Source organism: Callithrix jacchus, chromosome 1, assembly GCF_049354715.1.
Source record: "Callithrix jacchus isolate 240 chromosome 1, calJac240_pri, whole genome shotgun sequence".
Taxonomy (NCBI): domain Eukaryota; kingdom Metazoa; phylum Chordata; class Mammalia; order Primates; family Cebidae; genus Callithrix; species Callithrix jacchus.
In genome coordinates this window covers 171,425,482-171,446,157 of record NC_133502.1, presented here as the reverse complement: position 1 = coordinate 171,446,157, position 20,676 = coordinate 171,425,482, and the positions used below count along the sequence as shown (strand labels likewise).

General features: G+C 43.1%; 2 protein-coding genes across 2 annotated transcripts in view; both read left to right on the top strand.

Moving 5' to 3' along the window:
- Positions 1–4,102: 4,102 nt before the first annotated feature.
- PDCL (phosducin like) lies at positions 4,103–14,651 on the top strand. The gene is made up of 4 exons (XM_002743286.7): positions 4,103–4,221; positions 5,948–6,124; positions 10,339–10,520; positions 12,845–14,651. Exons 2-4 carry the CDS (start codon positions 5,953–5,955, stop codon positions 13,394–13,396), a joined length of 906 nt encoding a protein of 301 aa, XP_002743332.1. The 5' UTR covers positions 4,103–4,221; positions 5,948–5,952; the 3' UTR covers positions 13,397–14,651.
- The window catches only part of LOC103794845 (olfactory receptor 1L8), a 390,653-nt gene continuing 383,800 nt past the window's right edge, over positions 13,824–20,676 (top strand). The window contains 1 exon segment of the mRNA XM_054236625.2: positions 13,824–19,701. The gene's annotated coding sequence lies outside the window, so the exon portion shown is untranslated.

Sequence of the window (20,676 nt, the reverse complement as noted above, 5' to 3'; positions counted from 1 at the left end):
TTCTGTTAAAGTTGGGGTTATTTCTCCTGTATGAGGCTTTTTTTTTTTTTTTTTTTTAAACGCAGGTGTCAGTGTGCCACTTGAGACAGTCTGTCTGTTCTCTGCCTGTGGAGGCGCTGCTGGGCTGCCTCAGTCTCAGCCAGGCTGCTGTTTATCCTTCACCTGGTTTCAGTACTGGTGGGGTTAGCCCTGCTTTCCCAATGGCGGGCTCTTTCCCTCTGCTGAGTCCGCTGTTCCCAGGTAGAGGATATGTTAACTGCAAAACGCTCCCTAGAAAGGGACTCCAGTTGCTGGATCTTGTCGGGGAGGGGCCTGTCTTGTTGTATCCCCGCCCCGCTTTCAATTCTCCCTTCTGTGGGACGGGCAGTTCCTTTTCGCAAGCTTTCTCGGTATTAGTCCAAATCTCTGCCCTGGTCTGCACTAACAAGGAACCAATGTGGCTGGGGCTGCCGGCCTGGGCTGTTGCCCGGGTCTGCGACTCTGGGTGGTTCTCAGCAAGGTAGTGTTTTCCTGGTCTGCTTGTTGCTGAAGTCTCGGAGTGAATTGCTGTATCTGATTCAGAGAACTGAGGAGGTGATGCCCCCGCATCCTCTGTGCCTGATACACTTTCCAGGTGGGGCAGTGTCAGCTGGATGCCTTTGGGCTGCTTTTGCTCCCTTTTTGGGGGTTAATCCTGCTGTTCAACCAGGCCCTTTAAAACAAAACTCGTACCTCGCTTGGAGACTCGGATATGGCTCTGGTTCTGTCTCACTTGGTGGTAGCTGCACTCCAAAGAAGCTTCCTTTGAGCCATCTTCCCCTGAATCTTCAGTAATATGATTTTCCACCTTGCTTTTTTTTTTTTGTCCTTGTTTGTTTGTTTGGAGACAGAGTCTCACTCTGTCACCCAGGCTGGAGTGCCGTGGCACAATCTTGGCTCACTGCAACCTCGGCCTGCTGGGTTCAGGCAGTTCTCCTGCCTCAGCCTCCCTAGTAGCTGTGACTACAGGCACCCACTGCCATGCCTGGCTATTTTTTGTATTTTAGTAGAGACAGAGTTTCATGGTGTTGCCCAGGCTGGTCTCAAACTCCTGACCTCAGGTGATCCACCTGCCTTGGCCTCCCAAGGTGCTGGAATTACAGGCGTGAGCCACCGCAAAGGTTTTATATTTTTACAATACTGATAGATGTTTCTCAGTTGCCATTCGTGAGTTGAATCAATTTACACTCCTACCAGCAATTTTTTCCCCCACAGTCTCACTGAGTACTATCAAACTTTTGAATTTTTGATAATCTGAAAAGTGGAAAATAGTATCCTAGAATTTTTTTAAGGATAAAATCTATGAAAGCATATTATTATGCTGTAGAACACCTGATAATGCAGGAGAGCGAGAGAGAGAGGGAGAGGAGGTAATTTCCCAAGTAGAATCCCTTGCTAGGGTGGAGGAATGGAATCCAGTGAATCAGTGATTCATTTAATAGGTTAACATGCAGGGGGTGGCGGGTGTTGGTACATTTTGGGGTGGAATCAAGTGCAAGTTTCCTTTGATTGCTTTTTTTTTTTTTTTTTTCAGATGAAAAAAGAATCAAGGTTAGTTAGGCCAGGGGAGAGGAGAGACTGCTGAACACGTGAGAGAAGAGATATGAATTACTTTTCTTAGAGAGTGACAGAGTAACCTTACTGGGGGAATGCAGAATTGTTTAGCAAGAGGGAAGTCCCCCCTGGAAGATTACAGCTCTAAATTTAAAGTGAACTCTGAAGGATGAGGAATCACTATGGCTGAACAAGATTCCAACTTTAGGGAGACTTGAGTCAAACTGAAAAACAAAGCATTTATTGAGCATTCATTTAACAAATATTTATAAGAGTCTCCCTGCAGAGGCACTCTTGCCTGGGTACTGACTGAATCACTGAGAGCAGATCCAAACATATGCCAGCGGTTCACACAAGGCTAATTAAGGTAAGGTATTTACTCTGCAAACAAAACCACACAAAGTCCTTAAATAAACTGATACGGTTAGGCTGTGTCCCCACTCAAATCTCATCTTGAATTGGAATCCCCATAATCCCTCAGGGTCAAGGGAGAGACCAGGTGCAGGTAATTGAATCATGGGGGTGGTTCCCCCATGCTGTTCTCGTGATAGTGAATTTTCAGGAGATCTGATGGTTTTACAAGGGGCTGTTCCCCCTTCCTTAGGCACTTCTTCCTGCCACCTTGTGAAGATGGTGCCTTGCTTTCCCTTCATCTTCCACCATGATTGTAAGGCTTCTCCAGTCATGATGAACTGTGAGTCAATTAAATCTCTTTCCTTTATATAAATTACCCAGTCTTGGGCAGCTACTTATAGCAGTATGAAAACGGACTTATTAATACAATGCTCTTGAATGGGTGTGTATGTGTGCGGTATTTTTTGACTCCTCTGACAGCCTCAACAAACAGTCTCTCTGAAAAACAGGCACATACATAAATTTGCAATTTCAGGTAGTCCTAGAACCACAAATTAAGATCCCATGTCCCAAATTAAGAGCTCTATTTTAAAGAGTGTATCTTTCTAGAATATTTTCTATGATTCAATTTTAAGCTATGAGCAACTTCACGGTTGTGTATTGGATACTTTAACAAGGGCTTAGAATTTGAAGTCATTTTAGGTTTTAAAAAAGTTGCAGGCCGGGAGCAGTGGCTCATGCCTGTTATCCCAGCACTTTGGGAGACCGAGGTGGGTGGATCATGAGGTCAGGAGTTCAAGACCAGCCTGGCCAACATGGTGAAACCCTGCCTCTACTAAAAATACAAAAAATTAGCCCGGCTAGTGGCGGGCGACTGTAATCCCAGGTACTCGGGAGGCTGAGGCAGAGAATGCTTGAACCTGGGAAGTGGACAGTGCAGTCAGCCAAGATTGTGCCATTGCACTCCAGCCTGGGCAACACAGGGAGACTCCATCTCTAAATAAATAAATAAATAAATAAATAAATTCGATAGATGAATAAATAAATAGATAAATAGTAAATATGTAAGTTGCAAAAATATACAAGGTATGTCTGAGGAAAAAGGAAAAAAAAAGTTGCAAAATATCATAGTATGGCTTTCACCTGGAAAAAGAAAACAAAGTTGCCAAAATAGTGTTTCCCTAGATTCATCAAATAGCATCTCCAAAGGTTAACATTTTACATAATGGTAGTATAATTATTAAAATTATTGATATAATACTACTGCGCTAATAGACCTTAGTCAAGTGTCATCTGATGTCCCATTAATGTCCTTTTTTTTTTTTTTTTTTTTCTTTTTTGAGACAGAATCTCACTCTGTCACCCAGGCTGGAGTGGAGTGGCGTGATCTCAGTTCTCTGTAACCTCCACCTCTCAGGTTCAAATGATTCTCCCGTCTCAGCCTCCTGAGTAGCTGGGATTTACAGGTGTGCGCCACCACTCCCGGTTAATTTTCGTATTTTTTTTTTAGTAGAGACCGGGTTTCGCCTCGTTAGCCAGGCTGGTCTTGAGCGCCTGGCCTCAGGTGATCCGCCTGCCTCGGCCTCCCAAACTGCTGGGATTACAGGCGTGATCCACTACGCCCGGCCTCATGTCCTTTTTCTATACCAGGAGCCAATTCCGGATTTCACATTACGTTCCTCCTCTGTTGCTCAGGCTGACCTCGAAGTCCTGGGCTCAGCGATCCTCCTGCCTCCTGAGCAGCTGGTACTACGGGCGTGTGCCACACATCCTGGCTGCTACTGCCTTTTAAAAACTTTAATCCACGCTCTGTACTTGAGGGATTTGTGTTCTCGGGCAAATTACTGAACGTCTCTGAGTCACTTTTCCGTCTAATAGAAGCGATGCGATGAAGAACCAATACAAAACACATTTGGGATGGCTTCGGAAACTTTGAAGGGAAGTGAATACATTTTTCTTATTTCCCGAAGCTGGGTCATATAATTCACTTTTTCGTTGTCCAGATCAAAATAAAACAATTAAGAAAGCGTTGTTGTCGGTCGAGGTGTTTTGTTCCGAGGTAGGACCCGTAGCTTCTCCCCCTCCCCTCCGCCAGGAGTAGCGGCTTCTGATTGGACAGCGCGCGTCTGCCACGACGCAGGAAGGCCGCCTCATTGGTCCGCGCAGTCGGGCTCCTGAGGCTTTTCTCTTTAGCACTCAGGGCGCTGACCCACTTTTATTCCTCTAAGTGAGTGCTCGATTTCTTCCGGCGCCCGGAGCTGCTAGCCTAAAGGCATCCTGACGGAGCTAGACCGGGTAAGTGCTTTGAGGTCCGCCGGAAAGCCGCCGCGGCTGAGAACTACGGGTGGGAGTGGGATTGGCGAGCTTGGGTAAAACTGCCTCTTCGCGCGGTCTCGACCCCCAAGGTCTCCGCGTCTTCTCCGTCCCTTTCCTCCGCTGGCCCCACCTTCCTCCCCACCTTCCTCGGGCCTTTCCAGGCGGACGCCCCTCCGCAGCCCTTTCGGGGAACCCCCTCCTCTGCTCGCGTCTCCACGGGGCCCGCCCTCGTCTCCTCCCTGCAGCGTCCCCTTCCTCAGGAGCGCACCTTCTTCCCTCCTCTCCGCCGCCGTCGTGCTCCCCAGCTTGGCCCGTTCCTGGCACCTCCTAGTCCTTTAAGTTTGGTTTTGCCCCTCCCTGGTACCTCCATGGTACTTTTCTCTCTGTGATCCCTGCCTCCTTTGCATCTGACTGCTGGGGTTCTCCGATTCTTCCACTGACCCAGGCTGCCTGTATACGGGTTTAGCAAATTGTGCAGCGGGGTTGTGCTGGGCGTTGGGGGTAGAGATAGTGATTGGAGGTCCCTGCTTTCAAGAACTCCCTGCCCTGTGGGAGAGAGTCACTTTGTAAATGGAGTATGATAGGCCCAGTGATAATGTTGGACTGCTTAGGGGAAGGAGTTCTCGAGGGGTTCCTCCCCCGACCCCGGCCCCCATTCCTGCTGAATTCTCAAGCAGGCCTCTGGGGGCTAAGCTGCATCTTTTCGTCAGAATGCCTTTGGCTTCTTCCGATGCAGAAGCGTGGCCCTAATCATGGTCCTTTTTTTTTTTTTTTTAGTTATTCAATTTGAGACAGTCTCGCTCTGTCTCCCAGGCTGGAGGGCAGTGGCATGATCTCAGCTCACTGCAACTTCTGCCTCCTGGGTTCAAGCGATTCTCCTGCCTCAGCCTCCTGAGTAGCTGGGACAACCACACCTGGCTAATTTTTGTATTATTATTTTTTTAATTAGTAGAGGCAGAGTTCCATCATGTTAGCCAGGTTGATCTCGAACTCTTGGGCTCAAGTGAACCACCCGCCTCGGCCTCCCATAGTACTGGAATGACCAGCGTGAGCCACTGCGCCCGGCCATCATGGCCCTTTAAACACTTGAGTTGTTAAAATATTTGTATGGGCCCTTCTTTTAACCTGTCAGAATAGGTAGAGTTTCAGAGACCATCTATCCAAGCCCTCAGAGTATTGACTGGGAAGGTGGAGGCCAGAGACAGTGATTGCCTAAGTAAATAGTGACTCAGCATTGTACTCTTGATGCTACTTTTTGGAGTTTTTCTTGAGGATTCTTTCCCAATTTTTCAATTATATAGCAGTCTTAGGGTGGGAAAACTAAAAGCGCAGATAAAACCACTAATGAGTAGATTCCTCCAAGCCAGTGCAGGTGGTTGTATACTTACTCAGATGAGAGTAATTATACCTTAGGCTCTTGAAGTGAGGAATCCCTGGGGTCTGGTCCCAGCTCCACCATTGGCTGTAAAGCTTGGTGAAGAAATTTCGTTTATCTAAGCTTCAGTTTTATCTTTTGTAAAAAGAGTGTGATAAGTCCTAACACACAGGGTAATGGTAGGGATTTGTTAAGATTCTGGTTATGAAAATAATCACTTTTAGTGTCCTGTGAATTGTAGGATCTCAGCACAGGCAAGCTCCCTGTGCTTCAGATTCATGTCTCTCTGGCTCAGATCAGCAAAGAATCTGATATGCTTTCTTTTTCCAGGCACCATGACCACCCTTGATGATAAGTTGCTGGGGGAGAAACTGCAGTACTACTACAGCAGCAGTGAGGATGAGGACAGTGACCATGAGGACAAGGACCGAGGCAGAGGCGCCCCAGCCAGCAGTTCTGTGCCTGTAGAGGCTGAGCTGGCAGGCGAAGGCATCTCAGTTAACACAGGTACTGAGAAGCCCTGGGCTCCGAAAACAGGCTTAAAAAATGTACATTAAATGCATATTAATTAGACGTCATCTAATCACTTTTAACTCTGGTCCCACTTTCAGAGATAACCTAGCTTTTTCATTATGTATGTGTCTAGCCTTTTAGTGCACAATACAAATGCATCTGCATAGCAGCATGGTGATGAACACAGACTGGCCTGGATTTGAATCGTGCATCTCATATTAATAGTTTGTTATCTCATAAATCACAAGTATGAGTATATGGGTAGTACAAATTTCTAAAAATGGCATCTTTACACTTGAACATTTTAATATTGTCAAATTGCTATCAATTGAGGTGGCGGTAATTTTTAGTTTAATCAGCAATCCGTCTTTCTCCATACACTTGTCCTCCTACTGTGTTATGAAACTCATTGATCTTTGCTATTGTAGTAACTCATTGTAGGTTTATTTATTCCCCCCACTCCCACCCTTTTTCTGGGGGTCAGGGAGACAGGGTTTTGCCTTGTTGCTCAGGCTGTAGTGCCTTCGTGTGGTAATGGCTCACTGCAGCCTCAACCTCCTGGGCTCAAATGATCCTTCTGCCTTAGCTTCCATGAGGTTCCTGTCTTAAAATGCTGGGACCACAGGCACTTGCCACCATGCTAATTTATTTTATTTTTAAAATAAGTGAGATGGAGTCTCACTTTGTTGGCCAGGCTGGCCTCACACTGCTGGCCTCAAGCAATCCTCCCACCTCAGTCTCCCAAAGTGTTGGGATTATAGGCGTGAACCAATGCACCAGGCCCATCTTTCTTTTCAAGAGAGAACCTAAACTTCTTTTCATAATTTTAAGAGAGATTTTTATATCTTTTGCTTATTTAAAAAATGTGTGATTAGTTTTTTTCTTTTTGGGGAGCTATAAAGGAAATTAGTCTGCGATATGAGTTGTAAATATTTCTTTGTTTATTGTCTTGACTTTATGTTCTTTTCCTGGATGAAAATTTTTATTTTTATGTGCTTGAAAGTGTTTTATAGTTTCTTAATTTTGCTTTTAACTTAAAAGGCATTTCTTCACTCTATAAAGGGCCTCACTTTGCTGTATAAAAAGGTTCTCCTGGCCAGGTGCAGTGGCTTACGTCTATAGCACTTTAGGAGGCCAAGGCTGGTGGATTGCTTGAGCTCAGGAGTTCAAGGCCAGCCTGGGGAACACAGTGAAACCCCGTCTCTACTGAAATAGAAAAAATTAGCTGGGTGTGGTGTGCACCTGTAGGCCCAGCTACTTGGGAGGCTGATGCAGGATAATTGCTTGAACCATGAAGACAAAGGTTGCAGTGAGCCAAGATCATGACACTGCACTCCAGCCTGGGCAACAGAGTGAGACTCTGTCTCCAAAAAAAAAAAAAAAAAAGGTTCTCCTATATTTTTCATTAGTATTTTTGTAATTTCTTTTTATACACTTAAATATTGATTCATGTGGAATTCACTTTGGTGTAGGGTGAAGTAGGGCTCCAACTTAATTTTTTTTTTATATTGCTACTCAGTTGTTTCAGTACTGCTTATTGAATAAACCATCTTTATTTTGAGATGTCACATTGTGTACTGACTTTCTGTTTATGTTGGGTCTTTAGTTGTACTATGTAGTTTCTTCTATTGATGTCTTGTACTGGGCTATGTTATACTGTTTTTAATTATTGCAGTGTTATATTTTAGTATTTGGTAAGGCTAGATCCTCTTATTAACTGTTGCTTTATTTTTTCCAAGGGAAATTTAGGAGCAGGACATATGTGTGTACATGTATTTTCATGGGGAATGCATTAAAGATATAGATTAGGGATAATTGGCACTTTTGTGGTATTGAGTATGGCTATTCAGGAACATGGTGCTTTTCCATTTATTCAAGTCTTATTTTTTGGGAGCATTTTAAAGTTGTCTTCATATAGATTTATATATGTTTTTTTCTGTGATAACAAAAGACTCTAAAGCTTTAGTGGCTTATGACAACAAAGGTTATTTCTCAATCATGTTATATGCAGCCTGTAGGTCTGTGGCAGCTCCGCTTATGCTTCATATGTTCTCTCATCCGGGAGCTGGGCTTAATTCTCTCATCCAGGAGTAACAGTCTTAATTTGTTCTCTCATCCAGGAGTAATAGCCTTAATTTGGCTACATCCCTCTATTTGGGACACACTGTTTTCATGGGGAAGCATAGAGAGCACGAGAGGAGCTGTTGGAAACATGGAATGGCTCATACATGGCATACTTTTTGTTTTGCTCAGACATGCCATACTTCATGTTTGCTCACAGTCCCATTGGGCAGCAAGTCACATGGTCAAGCCCAGCATCAGTGGGTTGGGGATATATGTACTCATCTCACAGAGGTACCACAGGTCACATAGCAAGGGGCAAGGACATGTAAGTCCTTTGGCAGCACAGAGCTTGGGAAGTTAAGGGTAGCTTGAATAACAGAACAGTAATACAGCCTGCCACAATCTTGTTACAAAAAATTCAGATAATGTAGAAGTATAGAAAGAAAAAAGTAAAATATCTCTCCCACCAGCCCCCTTAGATCCTGTTACCTGGAGACAACCACTGATGTCATATCCTGCACAGTTTACATATCCTGCAAGCTCTTACATATGTGCATATCTACGTACATAAATATTTTAAGTTCTTTTTATAGAAACTAGAGGATTATACCATGATATTCTACATTTTGCTTTTTTAATAACCTGATATATTTGTAATATTTTTTCTTTTTTCTTTTTTGAGACGGAGTTTCACTCTTGTTGCCCAGGCTGGAATGCAGTGGTGAGATCTTGGCTCACCATAACCTCTCCCTCCCAGGTTCAAGCGATTCTCCTGCCTCAGCCTCCCGAGTAGCTGGGATGACAGGCATGCACCACCTTACCTGGCTAATTTTGTATTTTTAGTAGAGATGGCATTTCTCCATGTTGGTCAGGCTGGTCTCAAACTCCCAGCCTCAGGTGATTCACCCATCTCAGCCTTCCAAAGTGCTGGGATTACAGGTGTGAGCCACTGCACCCAGCCTATTTGAAATATCTTTAATGGTAGGAAACATAGAGCTGCTTCATTCTTTCTAAGAGTTGCTTTACTTTCCTTTGAGCAGATGAATCATAATTTTTTAAACTCATCTCCTGGTGTTGGGCATTGGTTTGGCGCCTGTAGCAGACTTGCAGGGCATGTCATTGTGTATAAGCCGCTCTGCCCTGTGGCAAAGTACACAGAGGCCCCTATGATGATTGTGCCATAGATGGAGCAAGCTTCAGGCTATGGAGACCAGCTCGGCAGTAGAGACCCAGAGCTGAAGGCATTAAGAAACAGACACCCAAATAGAAAAGCAAAGTGGTACTATCAGGGTGGCCAACAGCCTTCCGAGCTGAGAGCCTCAGGGGCTGACAGCATTCTGGGAGAGGGCCTCGAGCAGACTCTGACCATGTAGTTATTCTCTCTGAACAGGTTGTAATTATTATTATTATTATTATTATTTTGAGACGGAGTTTCACTGTTGTTACCCAGACTGGAGTGCAATGGCACAATCTTGGCTCACCGCAACCTGCGCCTCCTGGGTTCAAGCAGTTCTTCTGCCTCAGCCTCCCGAGTAGCTGAGACTACAGGCGTGCACCACCATGCTCAGCTAATTTTTTTGTATTTTTAGTAGAGACGGGGTTTCACCATATTGACCAGGATGGTCTCAATCTCTTGACCTCATGATCCACCTGCCTCGGCCTCCCAAAGTGCTGGGATTATAGGCGTGAGCCATGGCGCCCAGCCAGGTTGTAATTATTAACAGCAGGTGTCCTGTGTTTTCTCATGGAACCAAGATAGACTAGGTAGGCAGCTGGTGCCTACTTAACACTGATAAAGGACAAACCAGAAAGTATTCTTCACGAGGGAGCCCCGGGGGCAGGGTCACATATCCCATGCTTAAAGAATTGTTTTAACTGGTGTATGATATACATATACTGCTTTGCTACTTTAGAATGCCCCAAACAGTTTTCCACTTGGCGGTGGGTGGTGGGGGGGCAGCTAGGTTTTCCTTGCCTTTGTCCTTAGCAAACAGTATAATTTATTGTACACTCAGCATTTCTCAGCAGTCATACACTTAGCCTTTCTCAGCATCAGACAGATGTGAACTCCTACCTACAGATGTGAGCTGGTCCATAACTCCTTGCCCATTCTTCTCGGTCACATCTGTGTTTACCCTGCTCAGGCCCAAAAGGTGTGATTAATGACTGGCGCCGCTTCAAGCAGTTGGAGACAGAGCAGAGGGAGGAGCAGTGCCGGGAGATGGAAAGGCTGATCAAGAAGCTATCAATGACTTGCAGGTCCCATCTGGATGAAGAGGAGGAGCAACAGAAACAGAAGGACCTCCAGGAGAAGATCAGTGGGAAGGTAATTAGCACTACCCAGGCTTTTCTTAGAAGCTGCTCTGCTAGAGCCAGATGAGTGATCAAGAGGTGGAGGATGCTTGATTTGGCCTCCAAAAAGTTGTGCAGTGCAGGAGAAATCATAGAGCCATGTCAAAACTCATACATACCCAGCTTAGAATCTCAGTTCTGCTACTAGTGACTGTGGGAAAGAATCTTCCCTTTTGAATCTGGTGTTTCAATGGTTAAATGATGTCACTCTCCTCCCCGAACAGAGCTGTGTGGTTAATATGCCCATTATAGTGTCTGGCCAATTGAAAGTGCTCCATAAATGTTAGTTTTCCTTCTTTTATTGAGATTTTATCTTGGGCCAGAAGTAACTCTCTGAGGGAGGTGATATTATCCCCTTTTTATAGATTATGAAAGCAGTGCTTAGAGGGCATTAGAGACTTTGTTCAGCGCAGTGCAACTGGTAAATTCTAGTAGGAGCTAGGGTTCTAACCCAAATTTTCCTGTTTTTTCCATGATGTTGCTGTTTCATCTGAAGCCTATTCATGGGAATTTAAGGAGGCATTATAATAAGCAAACAGATACTCTGGAAGATACTTGGAAGTAGTTCCCTGGTATCCTTTTTTTTTTTTTTTTTTTTTTTTAAATAGAGACAGGGTCTGTGTTATCCAAGCAGGTCTCGAACTCCTGAGCTCAAGTGACCCTCCTGCCTCAGCCTTCCAAAGTGCTACGATAACAGGTGTGAGCCATGATGCCTGGCCCCTGATGGCCTCTTATTCAGTGTTAAAAGGGATTCACTATTTCCCTGGATGCCCTCTGACTGTGGATGAATGTCTGTGAGTGCTTGAGATCATTTAGCTATGGCCCAAAGCTAAAATATCACACAGCATCAGAGAGCAGATAAGAGAATTAAGCTGGGAATCATTCACCTTGACCAGGAGGGTGATTTTAGACATTAGATTTAGCCAAAGACTTCAGTATGTCAGAAGAAGACTGAGATGGAGTTGGAGGGCTATGAGATGAGAAGAAAATCGGCAATAAGTAAATTGGTGAACTCAGAATGTTGCTGGTTATGATATAGTAACATGTGTTCTGATCTGGTGTGATCTCCCACTCCCTATCCCCTAATATAGACAATATTAGGCAGAGTTAGGATTTATTTGAGGAGCAGGGATGCATTGCTGCATCAGGGCAGAAGGAAGATGCTTTTGTAGCTGAAGCTGTCTCTTGGGCATTGTGCCCACCACTCACAGCTGCTTCCTTATACTAGGTGAGAGGCCAGAATGAGGCAGTATTATATCATCACATGGATCAGTCTTAAAAGAAGCTGTTCCTGTCCTGCTGATTTATCTGCAGTAGAACAGAACTGGAAACTGTCTGAATGCCAGAATTAGGGAAGTGGTTAAGCAAAGTGACACATTATGTATAATTTCATAAAAATATTTGGAAACATGAGGAAATACTTAGAATCATGCTAAGTCTCAAAAGCAGGTTATAGCTTAATTGGTACACCCACAGCTGCTGCTATAAAAGCAAAACTATTTCAGTATGTGACTGGTAATAAAAAGAATTTTTAGAGTCCATATGACTGTGTGTGTGTGGGGGGATTGTGTGGGGCAGGGATTATGAGAGTTCTTTCTAAAATTCTATGATGTGTTCTCTTTAAAAAAGTGGATAAAATATTGTCAAGATTGACAAAAAGTAAGCTCATGAAGTGATTACAATGCTATTTGGATTGAGAGGCGATGTGATAGTATAGTTAAAATCATGGGTTTTAAATCTTGTTTGAGTCCATGCACTTGTCAAATAATGTCAAGTTTTGGAACCTCATTTATAAAATGGGGCTATTAAAAGTCCCTTCCCGATGGAGTTGTGGAATTCATAGAGATATAATGCATATAAAGTACTTAGTATGGTGCCTCATCTATTATCAGCATGTAGTACACATTAACTATTTAGTTGTTTTATTTTTATTTTTGAAGACAAGGTATCGCCCTGTTGCCCAGGCTGGAGTGCAGTGGCATGATCTTGGCTCACTGCAACCGCTGCCTCCTGGGTTCAAGCGATTCTTGTGCCTCAGCCTCCTGGTAGCTGGGACCACAGACGCACACCACCACGCCTGGCTAACTTTTTGTATTTTTTTTTTTCTTTTTTAAGGAGAGACAGGGTTTTTCCATGTTGGCCAGGCTGGTCTTGAATTCCTGACCTCAAGTGATCTCCCCATCTCGGCCTCCCAAAGTGCTAGGATTACAGGTGTGAGCCACTGTGCCCAGCCCATATTAACTGTTACCACGAGTGTTCAGTTTTCATATTTATGCTCACTTGCTGGTCTGCCTGCAGATGACTCTGAAGGAGTTTACCATGATGAATGAGGACCAAGATGATGAAGAGTTTCTGCAGCAGTACCGGAAGCAGAGAATGGAAGAGATGCGGCAGCAGCTTCACAAGGGGCCCCAATTCAAGCAGGTTTTCGAGATCCCCAGTGGAGAAGGGTTTTTAGACATGATTGATAAAGAACAGAAAAGCACTGTCATCATGGTTCATATTTATGAGGATGGCATTCCGGGGACCGAAGCCATGAATGGGTGCATGATCTGCCTTGCCACAGAGTACCCAGCTGTCAAGTTCTGCAGAGTGAAGAGCTCAGTTATTGGCGCCAGCAGTCGCTTCACCAGGAACGCCCTTCCTGCCCTGCTGATCTATAAGGGGGGTGAATTGATTGGCAATTTTGTTCGTGTTACTGACCAGCTAGGGGAAGATTTCTTTGCTGTGGACCTTGAAGCTTTTCTTCAGGAATTTGGATTACTCCCAGAAAAGGAAGTCTTGGTGCTGACATCTGTGCGTAACTCTGCCACCTGTCACAGTGAGGATAGTGATCTGGAAATAGATTGAACTGATAGTCTGGTTCCATAGATCTCTCATTGTTTGGGTTGGAATATACATGTCATTGTTTATTTTTGTTCCTCCTTTGTCTTCTGGCTTTTCAGCTGTTCTTTGTAGTCCCTTTTATTTTGTGTAAAACCAAGAGATTCTTAGATTAAATCAGAATGCTGAACAATCTTGTGGCTAGCAGTAAGGTGACTTAAAATTGGATAAACAGGAAGCCAGGATTTTGAACTGTTTAGTTAAGATTCTCTGGCATGACATCTCTGTTATTGTTTCCAGTCAATATTTGCAAAGCATCCTAAAGACGGTGTCTTGGAAATTGTCTTCAGATGATCTTAGAGATCTCTGCCAAGTCTGAGAATATAATTCTGTAGGCAGTGTGTTATTTGCAATGTAAATTGTGCATTTTCTTAATCAAATGATTGTAAACTATATTTACTTGTAATCAGATCCAGAGTTCCAGACAGTGTTTAGATTTTTTTTTCCCCCCCAGACCCCCTTGTCCACCAGGGTCTTGTTTAAAGGTTCTAGGTGACGCATGTTTACCTCATCAGGACGGGTGGCCTCTGCTGCTGGATTTAATGTCCTCCTCCAGCATTCCTAAGTCTGACACAGCAGGAAGGGTTGATGCTGACTGACCTGGTGACGTTGGAAGACAAGTACTTTATGGATTTAAACATTAGAGCTGGAGTGGGGATGGAAACTTTGTGAAGGAGGATCTTTCAGTAAGATGCTCCTGCTTGTCTTTGTCTCTTTTTGTTTAACAAGGTAACTTTTTGTTTAACTTAGATTATTTTTAAAACTTTTTTTTTTTTTTCATATTGGAAAACTCTTATTCGGTAGAGGAAAATTGACCAAAGCAGAAGCAAAAATAAGAAAATTAAAATAATCTCTAATCCTACCACCTAGAGTGAAACACTATTAATATTTTGGTCTCCTTCCTGCCCAGGTGTTTTCTGTGTATACATGGATATTTTGTTTGTTCTTAAACAAAACGATGGGATCATTCTGAACATACTGTTTTATAGTATGGTCAGCCAATAATATATCAGACCTTTTTTCATATGATTAAATATTCTACAACTTTAAAAAAAGTCTGTTAATATTCCATCATATAAATGTGCTGTAATTTGCTTGGTAGTTGTCTCTTAATAAGAAAGATAGCAAATACTTTTTTTAATTATGAAAGTGACATATTTATTGTAGAAAATGTAATAAAAACTGTTAAGACTTAAAAGCCATATAATTTCACCAACCAAAATTAATCCCTGTTGTCATATTTCTAGTCATTTTTCTAGCCTTTTTTCTATGTATTTATAATTATCATTTGAGTTTTTTTTTTAAACTTTAAAAATGTATATTCTAAGGTCAGGGGAAATGTAATCTGGAATTAAATATTAGCTTTAAAATTCACAATTTTTATTTTTCTGGCTTTTCAGGAATTGACTAACTGAAAAAGGGTCTTGAAAGTATCTATTGTATTCATCAACATAAAAAGTGCATTTTTTTTGAACTAAGAAAAGCTCATTGTAGAAAGGGTGGAATGTACAGAAAATTATTAGAAGAAGGGAACTATTATTAGTCTAGCTTATTTCCTTTCAGTCTTTTTTCAGTTTTTTAAAAACATTGAATACTTACTGAATTTAGTTCTGTGCTCTGCGTTATTTAGTATTGTGTCATAAATACTTGATGTTTCATCTGTTACCATGTGCCTCCATGCTGGTCGTTCAAGGCTGGCTGTGCTGTGACTGCTGTCGGGCCAATAGTTGAAACAACTTGTCTCCAAAGGGAGACAAATGTGTGCGCTTCTTGGATGAATCTGGCACCATACTTAGCTGTTTAAAGTCTAATCTTTTTTAAAAGACACATCTGGGACTTTTGTCTGTGCGTGTTAATGGATATTCACAGGAACATACAGAGTACTTGCATAACTTATTGACAAAACTCATTGAAAATATTCATACCCTTGGTTGGGCACGGTGACTCACGCTTGTAATCCCAGCACTTTGGGAGGCCAAAGAGGGTGGATTACCTGAGGTCCGGAGTTCAAGACCAGTCTGGCCAACATGATGAAACGCTGTATCTACTAAAAATACAAAAATATCAGCCGGGTCTGGTTGTGTGCGCCTGTAATGCCAGCTACCCAGGAGGCTGAAGCAGGGAAATCGCTTGAATCCATGAGGCGGAGGTTGCAGTGAGCCGAGGTCGTGCCGATGCACCCCAGCCTGGGTGACAGAGTGAGACTCCATCTCAAACAACAACTCAGCCTTATTTCATAGGTGAGAGGAAGGGTTCCATTTACAATCCCACAATTAATGGATGGGAGAGGGCTCACATCCAGATTGTTTGACTTTATCTTTTTCCTACCCCACCCATCTTTGTATATGGTACATTTTGAATGGGTTGGGTAGGCCTAGGTAGAGAAGGAAATAAATGGAGCATCCGGGAGACTGCGTCTTCCAGAGGAGCATGGCACAGATATATTTATTTGGTCTCCTAAGAAGTGAAACCAGATTCCTTAATATAGCTTTATTTGACCACCTGCTGCTCTTGCCTCTTCTCTCCATCTCTCTTGCTAACTTCTACCAGCAGGTGGAAGAAATTATTGCTATGCCCAGGCCAAAATATGTGAAAGCAAACAATATCTCAGCAAATAGGATTTTTTTCTTTTTGAGACAGAGTTTCGCTCTTGTTACCCAGGCTGGAGTGCAATGGCGCGATCTCGGCTTACTGCAACCTCTGCCTCCTGGGTTCAGGCAATTCTTCTGCCTCAGCCTCCTGAGTATTACAGGCACGCGCCACCATGCCCAGCTAACTTTTTGTATTTTTAGTAGAGACGGGGTTTCACCATGTTGACCAGGATGGTCTCGATCTCTTGACCTTGTGATCCACCCGCCTCGGCCTCTCAGAGTGCTGGGATTACAGCTGTGAGCCACCGCGTCCAGCCGCAAATAGGATTTTTAAGCACAGTAATCCAAGCGTTTCAATCTCAGCAAACATGCAGCTGATACAGATTCTGTTTTGTATCAGTTCTATTTTTGGCAAAAAGCAAAGGACAGAACTAAGGGGATTTCATGATTCTCCAGCGTGCCATAAGGAAATCCCTGGTTTGCTTATTATTAGGATGGTGAAAAACAAATAGGAATAATCATGAAAATTCGCCATTTCTAACTCTGTCATCTCCTTTCTCAATCATCCATGTTCCTCCAAAGGCTGCCAGGGAGTGTGTACCTGTGTCATTCTCTTCTAGGCATTGGGGCAGGTTGGCTGGCCACCTTCATGAATGAATGATCTATGTCTACTTTATAAGCTGGTTATACTAAGAATGGTATCCTGGAAACCAAAACTGTTCCTCGGATTTTCTCAGATCGTGCAGAATTGGGTGATTTTCTCCCCCACTCCCTCTTTTTGCCTTTAGCCACACCTAATAAATACAACCTAATTCCATAAATACAACCTAATTCCATAACACCTCTCCTCTTTCTCACCCCACATACAGCATGGGGCCCATTGCTTTCCCCTGAGATGCCTAGATGGAGTCTGCCCTTGTATGCACTGTTGCCCCCCTTACCATGTTTATACAGGGGGTTAGCTCTTTGTTATAGTCTGTAGACACATAGGCATTTGTATGTAGTCTAGATTTTCATGATGGTTCCAAAGGTTGAAAGGAGAGGGAGTTTACATTGTGTGTGCGGAGCAAATTTCTCAAATCCCTTTGAACATATTCTCCCTCTCCCCTGCCCTTCTTTTTTCTCACTTCTGAATCATCCTCAGGTCTCTTGATGTCTCATCCCTTTCTGATGAGCAGTTTAGCTTCTCCCCACTTCTACTTTCAGAATCCTCCAGCTACCAAGACCCACCTCCTCAGAGAGTTGCTGGAGATTTTAGTAACAAAAATTTGCCCTGTCACATTTAGGAGATGTGCTTTCTTATCTTTGTTCTATCAAGCTGGGTGAAATTACACAAAACACTTTATATCTTAGAACCAGTTCCTCTCTGTAGAATGTAGCTAACCTCTATTCCGTGGTCACAAGGATCATCAAAATAAAAAATAATCACAGTTAATATGTGTGGTTTACTAACCATGTTCTAGAAACCATGTCAAGTGCTTTCTGCACATTTTTATTATAGTATTGGAACTATTGTCGACCCCACTTCACAGACTACTAAATTGAGTGTCCGAGCTGCTAAGTTCCAAGGTTATTCAGCCAGCAAGTAACAGAATGAGAATCAGCATTTGAGATAGGAATATTCTACACAAAATGTACTGTTACAGAGAAACTAGAGTGGTATCATCCCAGATAAGGGTTCATGCCTGTTTGCTTGTCAAATGGGTAGAATACATTAAATGCTTTCAGGAGAATGGGAGACGTTGTTTAAATTTTCCCCAAAACCCAGAAGAACTCAAAAGTACTCATCATCTTGGCCTTATTGGTATTTGACTACGAATACAATATATCCCACAGAAGCAAGTCTAGTAGAGTGGCCTTGGAAAAAGGCTAGGATTTATGAGCAGGTTTAGGCAACTCAAGCTTTCTCGGCTTCCATTTTCTCATCTGTGCTTTCATAATTGTGATTTTAAAAGCACCTTTGTTGACAGTAAAGGTTCAGTGAAACAGCACAAATGAAGTGTTTCATATTTGGTCTGGCAGGTAGTAGTTGCTCAACACGTCTTGTCTATTAATGACAACCACAATGATAATAGTGGAATAATAATGAATTGATAAAATATGATTGTGAAAGGTCAAATGAGTTTTGATCTTGCCCCTCTCCTCTGTTTCAGTGGCTGTATGGTTTTTATGTTCTACATTGTATGGTTTAATGTTGGCAGATGGGGGATTTTGATAGACATATGATAAAATCAGAAGCCCCGAGACTTGTATTTTCATCACAGAAATGTATTACTTCCTTGCGTTGTGACCTGGAGCAAGTTACTTTGTCTAAGTTAACCTTACTTGTAAAAATAATCATGAATATACCTGCCCTTTCTCCTCCCCTCAGCCTCTCCACAGTCAGTGTGAGGTACCATTGGTATAGTGTATATGAAGGGGCTTTGCAAGCTCTGGAGTGCTGTATATATGCTATTTTTTTCTCTTCAATTATGAGTGGTTTTCCCATTCTCCTTAAATGACCCAACACTATGCTCTTGGTAAAATAAATGCATTTGTGCATGAACATTTGGCAAGTAATGGGAGCTGCATTTGCAAGACTTTTTCCCTTGAAAAGCCAAGTGAGCCACTATGAGCTGCACTATAGCAGTGATATTTACAATAATTTGTTCAGAAGAGCAATTGCCAACTTGCCTATTTGACTAGTATGGAGTACTATACACTATTTAGGGTGATTAGATCAGTAAACCAGCAATTTCGTAGAGCCATCAGAGAAGAGGATGATAAGAAATGAATATCTGAGATCCTGAGTTTCCAATCAGACCAAGAAAAAGAAGCCTATAAGAATAGGTCCCATTTATTTGGGGGAGAACCATACACCACTTTGTATGGAGGCTTCATTTTCTAGGAACCTTTTCTAATGCTTTCAAAAACATTGTGATATAGGTAGGACTATTCCCATTTTACAGATGAGGAAACTGAGGCTCAGAGGTTTAAGTCACTAGTCTGCTCCTCCTTACATTCTGTTTTTTAGAGAATGGTGCCACCACCTATCCAGTCACACAGGCCAAAGTCCTGTGAGTGAGCTCTGGTTTATCCCTTTCTCTCACTTCTCATATCCAACCTACCATTCAGGCCTGCTGATTTTAGTTCTTAAATATCCCTTAGTTTTTGTTTTTTCTTTCCATTGAAATTCTCATTGCAGCCCTTCTGTGGATTACCTCCTGGCCTTCCACCTGTGTGCCTGTGTCCATGTTGTCTCCAGTCTATCCTCCACGTAAGTCAGACCATGCCCCATACCTCCCAGTCCTCCTTAGAATGAGGACAAACCTCCTCACCATGGCCACAGGCTCCTTTCTGTTTCTCTGACAACACTGCGTGCCCCTCTTCTCTGCTCTGCACTGCAAATACTCAGCGTCTTGTACTAGCCAAGGTCAAGGTCCCCCTGCACCACATATTTGCCTGGGATGCCAGATCCTCCCTACTTTGTCCACTTACTGCCCACTCATGCTTCTGATCTCAGTCCCTCCCTAGGGGAAAACTTTCTTGACCTTTGTAACTAAAGCAAAGCCTTCTTCTGGGTGCTCTCATTTTTCCAGGGACCTGCCTGCACAGCACTTGTACCGGTTAATCCTTTACATTAACTTGAGTGACAGATATGTTAGTGTTCGCTTCTGCCTCCCAGGAATGAAGCCAGGAAAGGTAAGGCTCTATCTGTGTGCATTCCTACAGTCTAGTGTGCGTAGTAAGATATTGTTTAATGAGAATGAGTTGGACATGACAGCATGGCTGGAAAGTGATGGATTGAGGATTTAAACATACTTCTTTCTGGTTCTAGGGACTTTGCTGTTAACACTATTCACTTTTGGGCAGTGTCACTTTAGGACTGATAAGGGTACTTTATGCTAAGATCAAATATATTTTGGATCCATCAGATGAAGTTTGATAAAAGTGGGTTATTAAGAACCCACTGATAAGCAGAGCTGCCTGACCAAGATTTCCAGATTTTGCATCAAAGAGAAATGTAATGAAAGTGGGCTGATGGGAGGGGGCAGAGGGCTGAAAAGTGAAGCAGGAACAGCTATTTCTATAGTGCCCTTGACCCTGCCTTTCTCTGTTCTTCACTCTGGCCGAAATTGACCACCCTAAGTGCGTTCAGATAATGATAAATTATCTCCGTCACAGTGTGTGTGTGTGTGTGTGTGTGTGTGTGTGTGTGTGTGTTGGGCTATGTACAAGAGAGGCAGCTTCTGTGAATAAATGAAGCCTTGTAATTAAGGAATTTGTCATAAATGGCAAGGATGCATTGGTGCTTGGTCCTTAGTACTCCTCCGTGAGGCCACATTTCCTTGAACTGGCTTGTATTTGCCACTGACACTACTAGCAGCAGGATGGAGGCGGGGAGAGAGAGACCAGGTGTTGCAATGCTTAGCGCCTGCTTTCAGCTCTGCTACAAACTAAAACACTGACTGACTTTGGTTAACCCCCTAACCTCTTTGAGCCTCAGTTTCCTCATCTGAAAAAATCAATGATGGTTTGAATTTCTTTGAAATCTGACATTCAGTTATCTCTCTCTCCTCTGTGGAAGCACTGGGAGTTATTGTTCTACTGTCTCTGGAGGCCGTTATGACTTCTGTGTTATCAAGGGGGCCTCTCTAACCTAAATAACTCCTCAAA

Coding starts and splice junctions, on each gene's coding strand:
- PDCL (XM_002743286.7), top strand. CDS start 5,953: ATGACCACCCTTGATGATAAGTTGCTGGGGGAGAAACTGCAGTACTAC. Junction 6,125..10,338: donor AGGCATCTCAGTTAACACAG/GTACTGAGAAGC, acceptor TACCCTGCTCAG/GCCCAAAAGGTGTGATTAAT. Junction 10,521..12,844: donor AGGAGAAGATCAGTGGGAAG/GTAATTAGCACT, acceptor GTCTGCCTGCAG/ATGACTCTGAAGGAGTTTAC.